The sequence below is a fragment of the Ptychodera flava genome, chromosome 22 (assembly GCF_041260155.1).
Source record: "Ptychodera flava strain L36383 chromosome 22, AS_Pfla_20210202, whole genome shotgun sequence".
Classification (NCBI taxonomy): Eukaryota; Metazoa; Hemichordata; class Enteropneusta; family Ptychoderidae; genus Ptychodera; species Ptychodera flava.
In genome coordinates, this window is record NC_091949.1 from 10,619,148 (window position 1) to 10,637,043 (window position 17,896).

Consider the following 17,896-nt stretch of genomic DNA (forward strand, 5'->3'; position numbering starts at 1 on the left):
AGTCGGCAAGTAAGTAGGTTGGCAAGTTTACAGAGGTCGCCGCCAACATTCCGGCATGAAAGTTGGCAAGTAAATTTGCAAGTTCGCACATGCCCCATGCTTTTTCATAGAATGCATGCATGCATAATATTATTTTCCTTTCATTCACATATTTTTCGTGTAACCCCATGTTCGTGTCGACTACATAAACTATCTACCGACATTTGACATTCCATTTACAATGGCTACGTCATCTGAGGTAAGACCTGCAAGCAGTCTCTAGAATTTAGTGTTTCTTTGCTGTCTTTCCCTGAACATTGATCTTTGTTAACTGCTCCCAAGTAGTGCAGTTGATGTTGCATTGTGCGGAGGTTAAACTTGGAGGTAGACTACTTACCGATGTGATTGTAATTGCTATCTTTGCACGTCGATTGCCTGTTTTTATCAGTCTAACAGTGATATGCATGCAGTGTCAGGTGCCGCCAACAGGTAAATTTCATCAACTCCGCAAAATCATCACAAAACATATTTTGAAGCATGGATTTTACTTATTTTAGACCTTGGCCTAACATTTGGAGGGGGAAGTAGAGCTGTTCGTACTGCCCTCCCACTAGCATACACGGAAAATGTGCCCTCTCACTGAATTTTGATGCTCACTGCCCTCCAGTATCTATGGTTTGCCCGCTCCCCACTCCCCACAACAATTCAAGCTCCCAACTACCCTCTCCCCACCACTGGAATTCCCCATTGCCCACTATGCACCCCAGATCAACACAAAACCGTGCGAGCAGCTAGCAGTATACCTTGAAACATTGCTCCCCTCTAAGTTAGTTCTATCAACCACGGTTTTCCCTCCCTCTACGTATTTTTCGGTACCACTGTCAAACATTTTCTCCCCACCCACTGAAAATAATGAAATTTCTTCCCGAACCACAGTAAATATCGATGTTTTCTCCCCGCCTGCTGATTAGTTTTGAAATTTGCCCACCCGCTGAAAAACTTCGCACGAACACCTTTTGGCACGAACAGCTCAGTTGGCGGCACCCCAGTGTATTCTGTGTGTATTCTGTACATAGTCACATAAAATGAAAGTGGTAATCACTTATGAATTTGTTTCTCAGCGATTCTCACCGTATGTGTGCAGAAGATCAGAATCTGTAAAATCTGTTGCAGCTTTCTTTGATTTAAAAGATATCTGAATTTCTCAGAATCTGCCCAACCCAGTATGTTAATTAGTGACTGTAAGCTCAGGGTCATTTGGTCGGAAATTTAAGGTCAGTAATTGTGCACTAGTACCAAACTTGGTTAAAGATCATCAAAAAATGTTTTTTATTTGTCATTGTGGAAGCAACTGTTCGTAAATGTGTACTACCCTGAAAAGTTTTAACCCTAATAATACCGTGAAATACATTGGTCTATTTCCTCTTTAAAATTTGACATTCATAAAAGGTCAAAGGTCATAGCCTTTATCTAGTCCAGGGTGTACACTGTTTATTTGACTTTTCCTGTTTAAAATGGAGCACTTCTGTGCATTTCAATGCCATTCTTTGTGTCCATCAGGTGTACATGTAAGTGTTACATGACTGTAATTGTCTTTCTAAGCTGTCCACACAAAGGAGTGAAATTTCTTCTTTTACTATACTCCTTTCAGTATTCATCACATGTATTACAGTCGGTTAAAGGCAATAAGTATACAGGTAGCATTCATGACTTTTGTCAGTAATAAAACAAGTCAGTGCATTGGACATACCGGTAATTAGTAACCAGTCTGTGGTTGATCAGATAGCAATCAATACAATTGTACAGATTGAAGTCTGATTGAAACTGTGTTAATAGACAACTACAATGCGTATGTCGTCAGTTTAATTATTAATTGTACAAAAAGATGTCAGGGGAGAGTGGTTTGAAAGGTCAGAAAACATCCAGACTAACTTATTGCTAAGATTACTGAGTAATTATAGAACTACAGGTGCAGAGTATATAATATCTTAATTCATTATCTTCTGTTTGAAATACATAAAATTGGTTGTTTGAAGATTTTTTTCTCAACAGTAGAATCTGGTTTAGAATAAAACAGCACATTAAATTTAATTGGTATATCAGTAATGAAATGCGTGCATTTAGATTTGTTCTACCAGTACTTCAAACTATTTTTAGATTATCAACTGAATTGTTTCCCTTTTTAACTAGCGACCCTAAAAAGTTTGAATTTTTTAAGACAATTTTTTTTCCATGAGTTAAAATTCGATGTCACTGACTCTTCGTAGGAGCTGTGATGCAATTTTATGTGACAGTACTGTGCCATAGAATTGGAAATGTTAGACACACCTGGCAGTGCTCGTGTTATCTGTGTTTAAGTTTCGGCTTCGTTATGAAATTGAAACCAGGGAGCTGATGCTTCCTGGTACAAAGTTATTTTCAGTTCCCGAAACTTTCATCGGTAGTATTTAAAGACACATGCCACGCCAAGAAAGACAGAACATCTCATGGTTTCTGGAGAGTTCGCGTTACGAAGCAAAATTACCGCATTGAAAAAAATATAATATTCAGGCCCACTACTTACATCAGAACCCAAATAATCTATCCCATAATGGTGGACAGGAGTGGAGACTTGGATATGTTTTCAGGGAACCAGATGATATTCATATGTGCTGTGCAGTACATATTATGCAGTATTTTGAATACAAATAAAATAAGAATAAGGATTTTATGTTGCCCTACGGGAAAGAGTCATCAGAAATTTATCTATTGGGTATAATCAAATTCCACCATTATGGTTGCTGATTCACACATGAGTTGTTTGCCATGATGTTCACATGAGTTACTGTCATGCTTTTCAGTTCCTCCATACGATATGTTTTTTTTTCACAAAATATATTCAGGAATATAAAATATCTTGAAGTAGATACCATGCACTGTGTCTTATCCACAAATAATCCTTTAAAATGACACTGAAATCTATCAGTGTGTAATGGTTACCAAGGCAACTAGGCATCTGTTAATGTGCTTGTATTCAGTTTTACCGTTTGGAGGTCATGAAAATTTTCGTGAAATTGAAATTTGGAATGTTGTGGGGGATGCTTGCTATTTCATCGCCATTCATAGATTCTTTATCCCAAATCATCGAGGGTAGAAACATGCATATGAACATTACAGCTTTAATTTATGATCCAGATGGCCATTTGATATTCCAATTATTGTCTTCCAAAGGTTCACATTATAAATAGTTTTACCAATATGGTTCTGAATATCAGAGATTTGACTTAGTCAGAAAAAATTAATTAGGATATATCAAGATAAGATCAAGGTTATTGAAACATATATTGATAAACAATCTGCAGAGAATTCTGCTTCATGACCTAAGGTAATCAAATAATTTTATAGAATGGGAAAACAGAAAATGTTAACACTGTGATTGTAGTTGGTGGGGTTGTAAACAGAACTGATAATACCAGAATGCGCTATGAATATCAGGGTTAATTTTGTGTGCATAATGTGAACTAGGGAAGAGTAGCAACTGATCTGTATTTTATTGAATTGTCCTTGAAAGGAACCGTGATCATAGACTGAAGGATGAAGGCCATGTTATAAGTAGTGCAATATGCACATCTACCACTGCAAACAATTTCAAATGTCTGACTCTTTCATAAAATCCCTAACCAACATCTCTGGTTTTAACCTGTTCACCATCATGGTTTAAACCAACCCCATTGTTATCAATGATGTGTACGAATCTCTTTACAGGAAATGCAAGTGAACATGTTAAAAACCTATTTTGTTGCCTTTCAAAATTCACGTAGGACAATGGCCATTTAAGTGACAAATACGGTAATTATGTAACGGTTGAATAAACACATTCCACTTGTAATTCATCAAAAATTCGATAGGTTCCAATTATTTGAGATATTATCATGATGGGAAAGGTTGCCAGCAAATTCATTTTGGATACAAAGGTACCTGTAGACCACAGAAGAAAGTTTTAGAAAACTATAGAATTTGTAAAACAGCAGGTGTGTGAATCTCGTAAATTAAACTTTGAAGTTACTTTTTAATTTTTCACTGAAAGAATGGCTAGCTAGATGTATGCATTATGGAAAACACTGTACTGGACAATCAATGTGGGACGCAGAAGTAATCAAACTATCAATTACCCACAAGTCTCTTTGATTTGTATCAACAGGTATTTTCCTTTGGAAAGAGTTCTACCATGCAGATTTTCAATCAAAATTAGGAAATAAGTTCTCAAACTCTGAAAATTTAAAAAATTCGAGAGTAATATTCATCAATAATATTATTGCCTCAAAAATGCAAAGAAAGTTCGGCAATCTTTTGCAAGCCAGTAATGAAAAAAACTTTGATGGTTGTACCCTGTCAAAGAGCATTACTCATAGATCACTGAACTTACTAGTCCGTTAAAAACTAGGTTTATAGTGTCAAATAAAGTGGATTTTCTGCTTCTGTACAATATTTGTTGTGTTCTTACAAAACTTGAAATTCAGGCCGACCTGGTTTCATGTACTACAGATAATAAGTTTCAAAATCATTCTCAAATCCAATATGAAGAACACAAATGCAGATTTTTAAAGTGACAGAAACTGCCTTGACCCTTGGTGGGAATGCCGTTTGCAAGGAACATTTCCTTGATTCTATGGAACATAAGACAATATCTGTTGGCACATCAATTTCATTGCTAGGTAATACAAATTTGAAGTGTTGTTGAAGTCAGAACACCAAAACCATTTCACATTATTTGACGTCATTAATTGATATACATGTAATCAACACGAACCAGGTTTATGTGTATAAGTTTTCAGTCTGTGCAAGACAACTACAAGTAGCACTTTATCTCACATGAGTTTTGAAAAGTGCCGTTTCACATTTCTAAGTTTTGAAAAGTGTCATTTCACATTTCTTTGACTGCATGTTGGTAATCTGTGCATCACATCCTATTCTGGATTTGCCATACTGTCGTGTTTTAGCGGAACACAACATTGATAATGAACCACATAATCGTACTAAAATCCATCGGTGTGTCTCGTGCAAAGTCTACCTCCAATCTTCTTGGTGTTTGTTCTTGCATTCTTCAATGTTTTATAAACTGCAAGGTACATTGCACTTTTTAAATCACTTTTCTGCAATCACAAATGTTTTCATCACAGGGAGAAGGTTCTATCAAACCAAAGGCAGGCTTTAACAGTCAAAATGAGGCTGAAGTTTTGCGGAACGCCATGAAAGGTCTTGGTAAGTCTTGTTTGAATGGTCACGTCCTGTACAACAGCGCCCTCACTATATTGAAGTTTGTGAGGATTGCTATTTCATTTCAGCATGGCATGATCTGATTGAGGAAGTTCATAGTTTCGAAATAGAGAACAGATAGGTTATTACATTTTCCAACTAAATTGATCGAAAAAGTTTCAACTTCCTAAATTTACACACAGATTTCTTGAGAATATTTCCGGAAATATTTCTACTCGAACGTGTATGATGAGAATGGTGTGTGAAAGTATGGTGATAAACTAAAACTTACTCAGTGTGATTGAAAGCTAATTAAAACACTCGTAAACCAGTGCCTCATACAACGTGACAATCCTCTTTTTCATTCCAGGAACCGATGAGCAAACCATTATTCAAGTTGTAACATCATGTAGCAATGAACAGCGACAGCAAATATCAAAAGATTACAAAAGAATGTTTGGCCGGGTAGGTATTGAACCCCCAATAGTGGAACAGAGAGTTCTTAACTTTTGCTCAAACTCTCCCTGAGGAAAGATTAAAGCGTTCTCTATCATGATCTAGTATAAAATGACTGGGTGCGATGCAAATATTTGGAATACAGAAACAGATGCATGTATTCTGTATCGATATCCTTCCTTCCAAATGATCCACATGATAATAAGGCCGTACTCAGTGGCTTCCTTCCTTCAAGGAGAGTTCTGATTCTGCTGTAAAATATAAGCTGTTTTGCTGTGTAGCATGTTTTATAATTCTTGGCCCCGTGTTTTGTAGGAAATTCTTTGTCCGACATAAATCTATTTATGGTGGCACTGTCAACACAGCTTGTGATTTCACCATGATGTATGTCTGTGTTCACCATGATGTATGTCTATGGTCACCATGATGTATGTCTATGTTCACCATGATGTATGTCTGTGTTCACCATGATGTATGTCTGGGTTCACCATGATGTATGTCTATGTTCACCATGATGTATGTCTATGTTCACCATGATGTATGTCTATGTTCACCAGGATGTATGTCAAGTCACCAGGATGTATGTCTATATTCACCATGATGTATGTCCATGGTCCCTATGATGTATGTCTCACCATGATGTACCGGTATGTCTATGGTCACCATGATGTCTATCTATGTTAACCACGATGTAAATGTATGTCTATGGTCACCATGATGTATATCTATGTTAACCACGATGTAAATGTATGTCTATGGTCACCTTGATGTATGTTCACAATGGTGTCTATGGTCACCATGGTGTATGTTTATGTTTAGATATTGGTAGAAGACTTCGAGAGTGAACTGAGTGGTAACTTTAAGAAGATAGTCGTGGCACTGATGCTGTCTGCACCACAATTCGATGCTGCCGAATTGAAAAGAGCAATGAAGGTAACCATTGATATGGTCTTGTTTGGCCTTTCCGTCTTTACGTTACTGTCCACAGTTCCTCATCATCAAGTTTTAAATTTCCAAAATAATTGTATTAATTTATGCAAAGTGTATTCATGAGCATTCTTGAATATGCAAATCAAACGATAATGAGTCATTTTGAATGGAGTAATTCCTTTATTTGAAAATCTTGACAGCAATGTAGAAACGCTAACGTGAGGTTTGTAGTTTGCATAAGATGTGTTGCATCATCAGTTCAATGACACAACTCTTTTATTATGGAAATACAATAATTGATAGGTTTGTCTCTTTTAGATTTCATATAGGAACGCAATGCATTCATGATTTCATGGGTTTTTGATTGACAGACTTGTCAGAATTCACACTTACATGGGTTTTTGATTGACAGACTTTTCTGAATTCACACTTACATGGGTTTTGATTGACAGACTTCTCTGAATTACATGGGTTTTTGATTGACACTGAATTCACACTTACATGGGTTTTTGATTGACACTGAATTCACACTTACATGGGTTTTTGATTGACAGACTTGTCTGAATTCACACTTACATGGGTTTTTGATTGACAGACTTCTCTGAATTCACACTTACATGGGTTTTTGATTGACAGACTTTTCTGAATTCACACTTACATTGGTTTTTGATTGACAGACTTCTCTGAATTCACACTTACATGGGTTTTTGATTGACAGACTTCTCTGAATTCACACTTACATTGGTTTTTGATTGACAGACTTGTCTGAATTCACACTTACATGGGTTTTTGATTGACAGACTTTTCTGAATTCACACTTACATGGGTTTTTGATTGACAGACTTCTCTGAATTCACACTTACATGGGTTTTTGATTGACAGACTTCTCTGAATTCACACTTACATGGGTTTTTGATTGACAGACTTCTCTGAATTCACACTTACATGGGTTTTTGATTGACAGACTTCTCTGAATTACATGGGTTTTGATTGACACTGAATTCACACTTACATGGGTTTTTGATTGACAGACTTCTCTGAATCCACACTTACATGGGTTTTTGATTGACAGACTTCTCTGAATTCACACTTACATGGGTTTTTGATCAACAGACGTCTCTGAATTACATGGGTTTTTGATTGACAGACTTCTCTGAATCCACACTTACATGGGTTTTGATTGTCAGACTTGTCTGAATTCACACTTACATTGGTTTTTGATTAACAGACTTCTCTGAATTACATGGTTTTGATTGACACTGAATCACACTTAAATGGGTTTTGATTGACAGACTTCTCTGAATTACATGGGTTTTTGATTGACACTGAATTCACACTTACATGGGTTTTTGATTGACAGACTTCTCTGAATTACATGGGTTTTTGATTGACACTGAATTCACACTTACATGGGTTTTTGATTGACAGGGTCTCGGAACTGATGAAACTGCACTGATTGAAATCATGTGCACCAGAACCAACGCTGAAATACAGGCCATTAAAAAGGGTAAGCCTAATTCACGTGCTGCGAGCCACGATCCGCGTGCCGCGAGCCAAAGTTCAAGATGCACGATTAGCATTGTTAAGCTAGATAAGTACATTTTCCCTCAAATTCACTTTATCGATTCATCTTCACTGTTAAATCACATTTAATAGACGCCTTGTTTGTGCATAAAGTGATGACCTGCGATATGTGTGTTCACGAATTCAACATGTGCTGGCCGGTAAGGGACCGGAAAAAATTATAGGGAGGGAGGGCGAATTTTTCAAAATGATGCTGAGAAAAGTGACGCTCCAAATTGTTATGCCGTCCCTGTACGTCCCATGGTCAACATCAATAATATTTTATTTGACAAATATTTACTAGTTCATAATGTGTCGCCTCATCCAACCAAATGTAAAGGCTGTTGCACAAATATACTGGCAAATAAGTTAAATTCAGGTCAAACGTCATCCTGGTTACTTGATATTTTTGCTGTACACTTTCCTCCCATGATGGCCGTCCAGCAAAAATCAGACCTATAGCCATATTGGCTAGGTCAAATGTCATCCTGGTCGCTTGATGTTTTAGCAGAAATCTTAGTTAACATAATCATCTCCGTTCACTAAACTTCAGACCTCTACCTCCATTGGCTAGCCTATAATTTATAGATGTGCATAATTAGTGAGGTACAGGATGATTTGAGGGTCGAAGGTCAGTGTCCCATACCAGTCACAGTTCGATAGACACCAGCCACAGCTTAGTTGCAGAGGGGGATAGGGCAGGTCAAAGGTCATAAATTCTCAAAAATAATATTGTAAAAATCTTCTTAATATTATTATGGCTTAAGACCTAGATATTTGAAATATAGCAACCTTACCATATGGTCTACAAAACTAATGTACAGTGTTTACATGGGTCGTAGGGGTCCCTAGCGACCTTTGAGCTCCGACGACTGCCTCCCTTTAAACAAATCCATCAGTGTAAATTTCTGAGGTGCTTAGGGGGCCTATTTCATTTTCAGAGTGAGCAAATTAGGAAAGAAAAAAAATCATTGAAATATGCATGCCAATCTATTTCTTTTTGTTGTTTTGTCTGAAGATTTCTTGTTTACAAAGTGTTTGTCAGTGGAGTCATAGTTTACAAAGTTGTACATGCCAATAAGGTTGATCCCTCAGCATTGTTACACCGTGTGCATGACTTTAATGTATAAATTTCAAATCATCATATGTTGAAGTTTCAAGTCTGTTCGTATTATAAGGCTTGTCAAGTGTAAATTTATCATGTCAAATTGTTCTTTTTGCAATGCTGTTTTTCTCTGCTTGATTCGTCATTTTCACATGTATTTTATTTTCAGTGCGAGTTTTTATTTTAGCCCTAATGTTTTGTGCTATATTCTCTTTTATTCAATTCATGAAAATCCATTTATGGATGCATTGATGTAGAAAAATAAATGATTTGAAATAGGTTCCATTATTTAAAGTGTGTCTATCATTTCCCTAGATTACGGCAAAGATCTTGAAGATGACTTGAGATCAGATACATCTGGACATTTCAGAAAGTTGATGGTTTCTATGTCAGTAGGAGGCAGAGACGAGAAAGCAGGGGTTGATGTTGCTAAAGCTAAGGATGATGCCAAGGTGAGTTGGTCATCAACTTTCAGTTATTCTGTTTATGCATGTCATGATGTGGCAGAGCCTCCGGGCTGACATTGATGACTAGCGCCAGCAGTGCCAGTATTAAATGTCAATTATTCCTCTGCATTGAATGTATTTTCAGATTTAATTTTTTTTCGGATTTCATCTACTAGTATTTAGAGATATTTCAAACCATGTGCGCTTTCCAATAGTCAGCTACAGCCATACCCTAGGTCTTGACCTTAGATTTAACGTTGTTATAGAAATTATGATCAAGTTCATTACCACTGGTACTGGTAGAGCCCATCGAATCTCTCCTACCCCATTATCTCAAAGCTTTGTGCTTTCCCATCGTTGCTTCGGAACATCTGTTGTAGTTGGACTGACTCTTCCAGTTTGCCATACCACCTAGATCCAGTTTACATTGTAGGATGAATTATTGGCCACAAAGTCGAATGTCACCTGGGATGACAATTAAGAACTTTAATTGGTGTTTTCCACAGAATTTCAACAGGTTCCCATCCCTTGGCACTCTCCTTATTTCTCTCCATACTTCACGAATGAGGAAGATTGTAAGAAAATTAGACATATAGAACATATAATGGGCCAAAAAATTGCCCGCACCACTTCAAAGTGTGCACGTCTACTCTTTTTTCCCTGTTTTTCATTTGCCCCTATGGAAAAAAGGGAAAAATGTATCAAATTCCACCAAAAATACAAAAATTGAAAAAAAATCGTGTCGCTGCATCGTTTTTGCCACATGTCAATGACCTGAAACAAACATATTATTTTTTGGCCTTATTTATAATTCATGTTGGAAATATACTGATCATAGTTGCTTGCTGTCTTCGAAGGGTATAGTGTCTCTAGTCATTTCCAAAGACACAGTTCCCCGCTGTTTTCCAGAGGGGACAGGAACTTATCAACTTCAGTAACCAATTATTTTGCACTTGCAGTAAAAACAACAGACATACCCCAGCACTTTCCAGGCAGTGATTTCAATTATTTCATTTCTGTGTAATTTTCAAGGCATTGTACGATGCCGGCGAGCAGCAACGTGGGACAGATGAATCAAGATTCAACGTCATTCTAGCAACAAGAAGTTTTGAACAGTTGCGTGCGACATTTGATGAGTACGCCAAGATATCCAAGAAAGACATTGAAAAAGCAATTAAGAGTGAGTTTTCTGGAGACATTGAGCAGGGCCTGCTAACCATCGGTAAGTCACTGGTGTGATTTCAAACTCAGTTCATCAAGTTTTGTGAAGTTTGTGGTGATTTAAAGTGAAACAACTTTGTTTTTGTAGAATTTGTTCATTTTACTGAACAAAATGTAGCAAGGAAATTTGCACACAAGATATAACCGTGGCTAGCCTCATACATGAACCCGGTCTTTGCTGTGATGTAAAATAATTCTTTTTGTGGTCAAATAGGATCAGACATGTTGCCAAGTGTACTTGTTACCAGTCTCACATCATATCCTTGTAAAAGAATTCATGGGCTGGCTCGAGGAAGAGTTCATGTATTGTACTGAAATATAGTGTTCAAATGAATCAAAAGCAAAACAGATTACGAAAATATCAATCAAGCAAAACTGTGTACAGCAAAAGTGTACGCTTGAACTCACATATATGAAGGTTGAACTTTCCAAGATTGTCAGATGATAGTGATAGCTGGTACTAACGTTCACAGATGTCTCAGGCAGACTTTTTTTGAATCTTTTTCAATTGCCATGGTTTTATCTCAACATTAAACACAGTCAAATCACTGACATGATTAAAATGATTTTTTCTTTCAGTGAAATGCGCGCGCAACAAAGCCGCATACTTTGCAGAGCAACTGTACAAATCCATGAAGGTATTGTAAATAATTATTTTAATTTGAATAATCTTATAGAAATAACGGGCGACGCGCGACCATTAACGTTTATTGTGGGCAAGGGCGAGAGGAAAGCCAAAAATTAACGGGCGAGGCTTGCCGAGCCCGTTAATTTGGCTTTCCTCGAGCCCGCGCCCACAAATAAACGTTAATGGTCAGAGCGGAGTCTGTTATTTCTATTATATTATCAGTGAACCCAAGAAAATCGTCAAAATTTCCGAAAATTTCAGGAGCGAATGACAAGTGGGCCCCAGAAACTGAGCAATACGCGACGCACTGTCACGCGCTGTAAAAAATTGGCAAATCCGGAGATGTTTTCAGAAAAAAGTATCTCAACTTGACCTACAAGTGCTCAATTTTATTTTGTGATTGATTATGATTTATGTTTGAGCTGTAAAGTTACGATACTTTGAGTTGTTAATCTTATTATTCATATTCACGGGCATGTAAACAAACCATTACTGTGTATTTTTGGTCAGTCACGTGGTTCAGCTCGCCCAATCAAAATGCGACGGACAGGGCATGGTAATATAATTTATAATATTATGCAATAGGAGATACTGTAACTGCGAAAGAATACCTTCTAGAAACGCCTCTCAAATTATTTCAAAATTGTATAATTGTGACTTTCTGTGTACATTGATCAAAACCATCGCACTAGTTTAAACCTCATCCTGCAAAGTTTATGTGTCAACATCAGGTCAAGATGATTAAAACTAGTGAAGCATAACATATATGTCCCATATGGTGCATTTTAACATAGACCCTTGAGAAAAAATGTCTATTTCGAGGGTCTATGATTTTAACAAGAAACTAAACATTTGAATGCCCCTGAAAACAGAGACACTGTAAACATGACTTTGACAGACTAAACCTGCTATAACAGATCAAGCCAAGTGGGTGAAAATACGTATGATTTTGGCTCAATACTGCTTTTCACTAACTTTGCCGACAGAGAAAGTATACTGTCAGACAGGAAAAGGGTTAACCCTTTTATTATCGTGGTTTGGCCTAAATCCATTGTTATCAACGGTGATTACCGTTCTGTTTACCGGAAATGGGGGATGAACATGTTAACATAATGTATGAATTGAATGTCTGTTGCATAATTTGCATAATATCATACAATGTGTGGGAGTCTATGTAGATTTGTCGGCTTGTCAGGTACGGTTTATGACCAACCGAGGGTTTTGTAACTGTAGGATATGTGTAGACAATCTTCATTGACCCAACTAATTCAACAGTCATTTCATTTGTTTGATGGTCAATTCTTTGCTCCTTACAGGGACTTGGCACAAATGACGACACTTTGATACGTGTGGTTGTGTCGCGATGTGAAAAGGACTTGGTGCAAATCAAACATGAATTCCAAAGAATGTATTCACAGCCTCTGTCACAGTTCATCGCTGTAAGTACCCATGCGTCAATCAAATAATTCTTTAACAGCTTGTCAGAGCATTCTGCGAGGAACTTTGCATTGTAATTTCAGCCAATCTATGTGGTTGTCATCTTCATTGCCATACCGCAGAGAAAAAAAAAACTGTACCACTTTGATATTTGTAATGTTCTTTGTAATTATTGAGAACTGTCATTTTGGACAAATTCGAAAATAGCGCAAACAAGAATGTGGTCTACAATCTTGAGCAGGACCACAAATTTATATTTAAATTTCTAATTTCAAAGCTCAGGGAACATTTGCCATAGAACTATTACACTTTCCAAATGCTCCTTGTAACAATAATTGTATTGGTCAGTTTCATGAAATTATACATAACAGAGACAGGAAAACCCAATATTTGACAACAGACAAATTTTCTTTGAAATTATGTGCCAACCATCTTACAGATTTTATCTTTTTGAAAGTTTGCATGGTTAACAAATTCTAACAATGACAGGAGTACAAGAGGAAAACCAATACGGGAAATACTGACTTTGTTTTAGAGTAATGATGGCCAGTAAAACAAAGCTAAGAGTTATTGAACACACGTGTGTTAGGAAACACACAACAACATCGGAAGACCAACAATGGTTCATTCTTTCATACTTAATATCTTACAAACCCTTTATTAAATCCCGATAATTTGATCCCAGATTTTCATAATGGTTCCTTGTTACATTTGCTATATATTTTGACGATATGGTGATGTTGTTAATCAATTTTTTTATCCAAAGTTTATCAAGATAACCAGTTTGCATTGATGTAAAGTTAACAAACAACTTTTGCTTTTAAGGCAGGAACCCACAGACTGAACAGTGTCACTAAATATCTACTGAGACCATGTATCCAAATGACTGTTTTATTTCCAATGACTTGACATTCAAAGCCTGTGCTTTTGTTTTTTCTTTATGCAGGATGATACATCTGGTGACTACAAGAAACTCTCCTCGCTATCGTCGGAAATTAATCACCAAGTGCACATTGAATTAAAGTGATGTAACAGTCATAATTCTTCGATTTTGAAAATCTATTTCAGTGTAATAAATTTTGGGGAAACTTTAATCTAGATGGCAATATAGCTATTTACAAGTTAATTATGCACGATGAAAAAACTTGATGTAATAACAAGAGATAGGTCAAGTATTATCCATTTCATCTGTTTAAGATAGTCTTTTCTGAAGTGAACTTTCTATGAATGAATTTCCAGCACTTTCAACTTATTGGTTGCTGCTGAATGCAACCACTAGAGGGCACTAAATACAACCACCAGCGGACCGCTTGGCACAAGCATTGAGGCCATTTTTCTATGAAACATGAAATCTAACAAAGATTATCTGAACATATGAACTTTTCTCTCCCAGATATATATGTAGGAGATAGTATTTAAATACATCTTTGCGCACCTATCAATCTCATTTATATGACAATATTGCCTTTACTCACCTGTGCCTACAACATACAACGGAGAAATATCTACTTCATCGCTTGGACACACTTCTCTCTGCTGTCTACTCAAAACTATCATGAAATTGTGTCAGCTTTTCTTGAAACATTCCTGTATACTTGATCTTTTCACACCAACCCTTTGAAAACATGAGTTTTTGCTGGCTGACAACTCTCACAAAGTTTGACACTACACACACAAGTGCCTGGAGGATATAGTGAAAGAATCATGGCGTGATTTGAACTTTTCGCACCACAAGAAGCAATTTCGTATTTCGTTTTAATTATCTTTGCAGTTTGTAAAGAGGCTTAAACATTGTTCTTATTTTAATTGCAGATTCTCATATTTTTCAGCAAGAATTTTGAATGTTTTAAGAGCTTACAAAGAAGACCCTGTTGACATAAATTGACTTGAATAAGATTGATTGATTTCAGTAGAATCATGAAGTCTATTAATACTGAAGACATTGCTTTCAACTCTTTTTTTCATCTCCCTGTTCATTCTCATGCATTTAGAAATAAAGCACAGATGGAACTGCTAAAGCACTTGTGTACCATACTGTACTTTTAATATTCCCGACATGCACACAGAAGGACAGTGATCTCTTGGCACATAGGCTTGATTGGACACACGGTAGACAGTGCAATATTACGCTTATATTTGTCAGACTCCGATAATTCCCATTTAATGGGATACAGTCGTCGGAAACGCCCTTAAAGTACGTATGGGACCCATAGGGCCAATGTAAACACGGTATCCAAGGTACGATGGTGATTGATGAAAGTTAAAACATGTCTGTCATAATTCACACCGTATAATTCAAATGTTGCAGCTATGATGGTGAGGTGCATCTAGATATTGTGCACGAAATACATCATTTGCAAACAAGAAACTCGCACAGGCGCAGTTCCGACGACTGTTTCCCTTAAATGTAGCATGCGCCTGAACAGTGAGTGACACAAACCTTTGCTCAAGCATTCCTCAAGCAAACTTTCGATCATTTTCTTTCAAAATCATTGGTTAAAAAATCTTGGGTCACCATGCGAATTATGGAACTAGAGAAACAAATTACCTTAAATTTAATTTCCTGCTATTTGAAATTCAAAATGGCTGCCATCCTTATGTTAACTCTATTGGAAAAGAATTATATTTTCAATTTTCACAAAAACATGACGATGAAAAGTTTCATTACTCAGAAGAGCTTCAAGATGAGCCCACACACGAGAGGTAGATCAGAGATATGTAAAACATTGAGTCTCAATATCATGAAAGCCTAGATAATTAGAAGAACAGAGACTAAATAGGTGAGTTCAGGACGCATCCTTCGTCAAGTCTTACAAGGCTTGAGAACTTCGTGATAAAATGTTCAGCTTTGTTCATCATCTTATAGGAGAAACATAATGTATCATCTATCCATTAAGGAAAATAGAATTTTAGTTGCATAACATAGGATTGGAGGATAACTTTAATAGCATCAAGAGTAGCTCAATTTCTTATATTCCAAGCTGCGTATTTTAACAAAGGAAGATAACATCAGGAAGTAAATTGAATTGCGCCACCACTCTAGGGGGAAATTAAAGCGTGACGTTAGGTCCTTTGCCTGGGAGGCTAGGCCGTACCTATACGTCTGTTGAGTTTTTATAAATTGGAATTTCACGTTTTGCAAACCCCTGTTTTAATAGTTTCAATATCTTTGAATAATTTTGTCCGGCTACTTAGCAAAACATTAGGGTTAATTTCTTTATTTAAAGTGTCTGACCTACTTCTTTGGGAACAACAGGACAGTCGTGTCTGCTTCTTTCACCGACACCCCCAGCTTCCAAAAAATCAAAAACAAATCGCGAAAAATTCACAAACAAACCAAGAATGGAAAATACATCAGTAGTTACAGCTGACCAGGTGAACGTCACTCTTTACGGCAACAGAGAAATAGTTTCAAGAGAATGAGGTTATGTCGCCCAAGATCTCCTTGCAATAGCAGATATGAATTACAACGAATGTTTTGTTCTTCTTAATTGATGTGAACCCTGTCACAAAATAATTTTGACATATAACTCCGATTTGAAAGATGATTATTTTAGTTAGATTATTAATAAGTGATTTCTAGAAAAAATAAAGTTGGTTAAAAGCCCTTGATAACCCGCAGACGACATATCTCTAAATACGTGTTACTAATCCACAATTATTCAACAATTGTAACGTGAGTTTTCAATGTCAAGTAATGAATAATTTTTCACATCGATATTCAATACCTTACATCATTCATTGACAGTTTAATTCAGTGTTGACAGGATGAGATGAAAGTTGTGTGCTTCAGTGAATCGGAATAGGTCAGTTAAGTAAGCGAAGAGACGTCGATTGAGGCTAGACACATTGTGGAACTGTCTTAACGTTTCTAACAATATCAAATATGTGTATCAGTTTCGTGGGAAATAAATAAACACACCGCGTAAGCTAGGACGTCAGAATGTCACACTTTATACACAGCGCGTATCGTCTTGAAGTTCTTCAATTCCTTGCACCATGTCGCAGTCAATCAGTTTGATAGTTACAGACGGATTGTATATGTGCTTATCTGTAAGGTAAATCATCCTGAATTTAAACTTGATATTCCGAACTCTTGGACAGAGGAATTGAAGACCGCTCCACTGTCTGTTTGCTGAGTTAGACTATGTTAATAAACATGCCAGTATGACAGTAACGGCAAAGGAACTGTCTTAACGTTTCTAACATTTATATCAAATATGTGTATCAGTTTCGTGGGAAATAAACACCTACAAGCATATTTGTTTCTGTAGTACCAAACTTGACCCCTTTTTTATTCTTCATTTGGTAAGAGAATGGTTGACAGTTTAAATAAGGAAAGTTTGACGAAACTTTTATGTCTTTCATTTCGAGGCGCACACTACCTTGAGTTAATATCTGCTCTTCCCTACACCAGTATGTAAAGTAACGCGAGGCCTTTAAGGTACGACGGAAACATGTAACCTTTGGGAGAAGAGAGGGGAGATCACTGCCTTGCAAAACAAGTATACAGTATATATGAATATATGAACATATATATATATATACACACACACACTACACACACACACACACACACACACACACACACACACACACACACACATCATGACCGAAATAATTTGAAAACTTAAATTTGAAATAAAATATAAGCTTCAAGTGTCTATAGCTCTCAGCATTCCTATGGTGACATATTATAGGGTTATTCACAAAATACGGCCCTGTATGGACGAGGGCTCAGTGAGTGACGTATTGGACGAGCCGAAGGCAAGTCTAATACGTCATCACTCACTGAGCCTGAGTCCATACAGGGCCGTATTTTGTGTATAACCCTATTATTAATACACCTCGCTCCATTAATCGTCCGTATAAACAAATTCTATGGTAAATTTTGAA

At 36.8% G+C, this 17,896-nt stretch overlaps 1 protein-coding gene across 1 annotated transcript; it reads left to right on the plus strand.

Annotated features, from left to right (window-relative positions):
• The first annotated feature begins 132 nt into the window (after positions 1-132).
• On the plus strand, positions 133-15,018 carry LOC139122658 (annexin-B12-like). The gene is made up of 10 exons (XM_070688256.1): positions 133-238; positions 5,139-5,220; positions 5,585-5,679; positions 6,490-6,603; positions 8,029-8,107; positions 9,584-9,720; positions 10,747-10,936; positions 11,515-11,573; positions 12,880-13,002; positions 13,947-15,018. The coding sequence occupies exons 1-10, from the start codon at positions 221-223 to the stop codon at positions 14,025-14,027; spliced, it is 978 nt and encodes a 325-aa protein (XP_070544357.1). The 5' UTR covers positions 133-220; the 3' UTR covers positions 14,028-15,018.
• The last annotated feature ends 2,878 nt before the right edge of the window (positions 15,019-17,896 follow it).

Bases quoted from the DNA above. Each gene is read 5' to 3' on its own strand.
- LOC139122658 (XM_070688256.1), top strand. The intron at 6,604-8,028 runs GTAACCATTGAT...TTTGATTGACAG, and splicing joins AATTGAAAAGAGCAATGAAG to GGTCTCGGAACTGATGAAAC. The intron at 13,003-13,946 runs GTAAGTACCCAT...TTCTTTATGCAG, and splicing joins CTCTGTCACAGTTCATCGCT to GATGATACATCTGGTGACTA.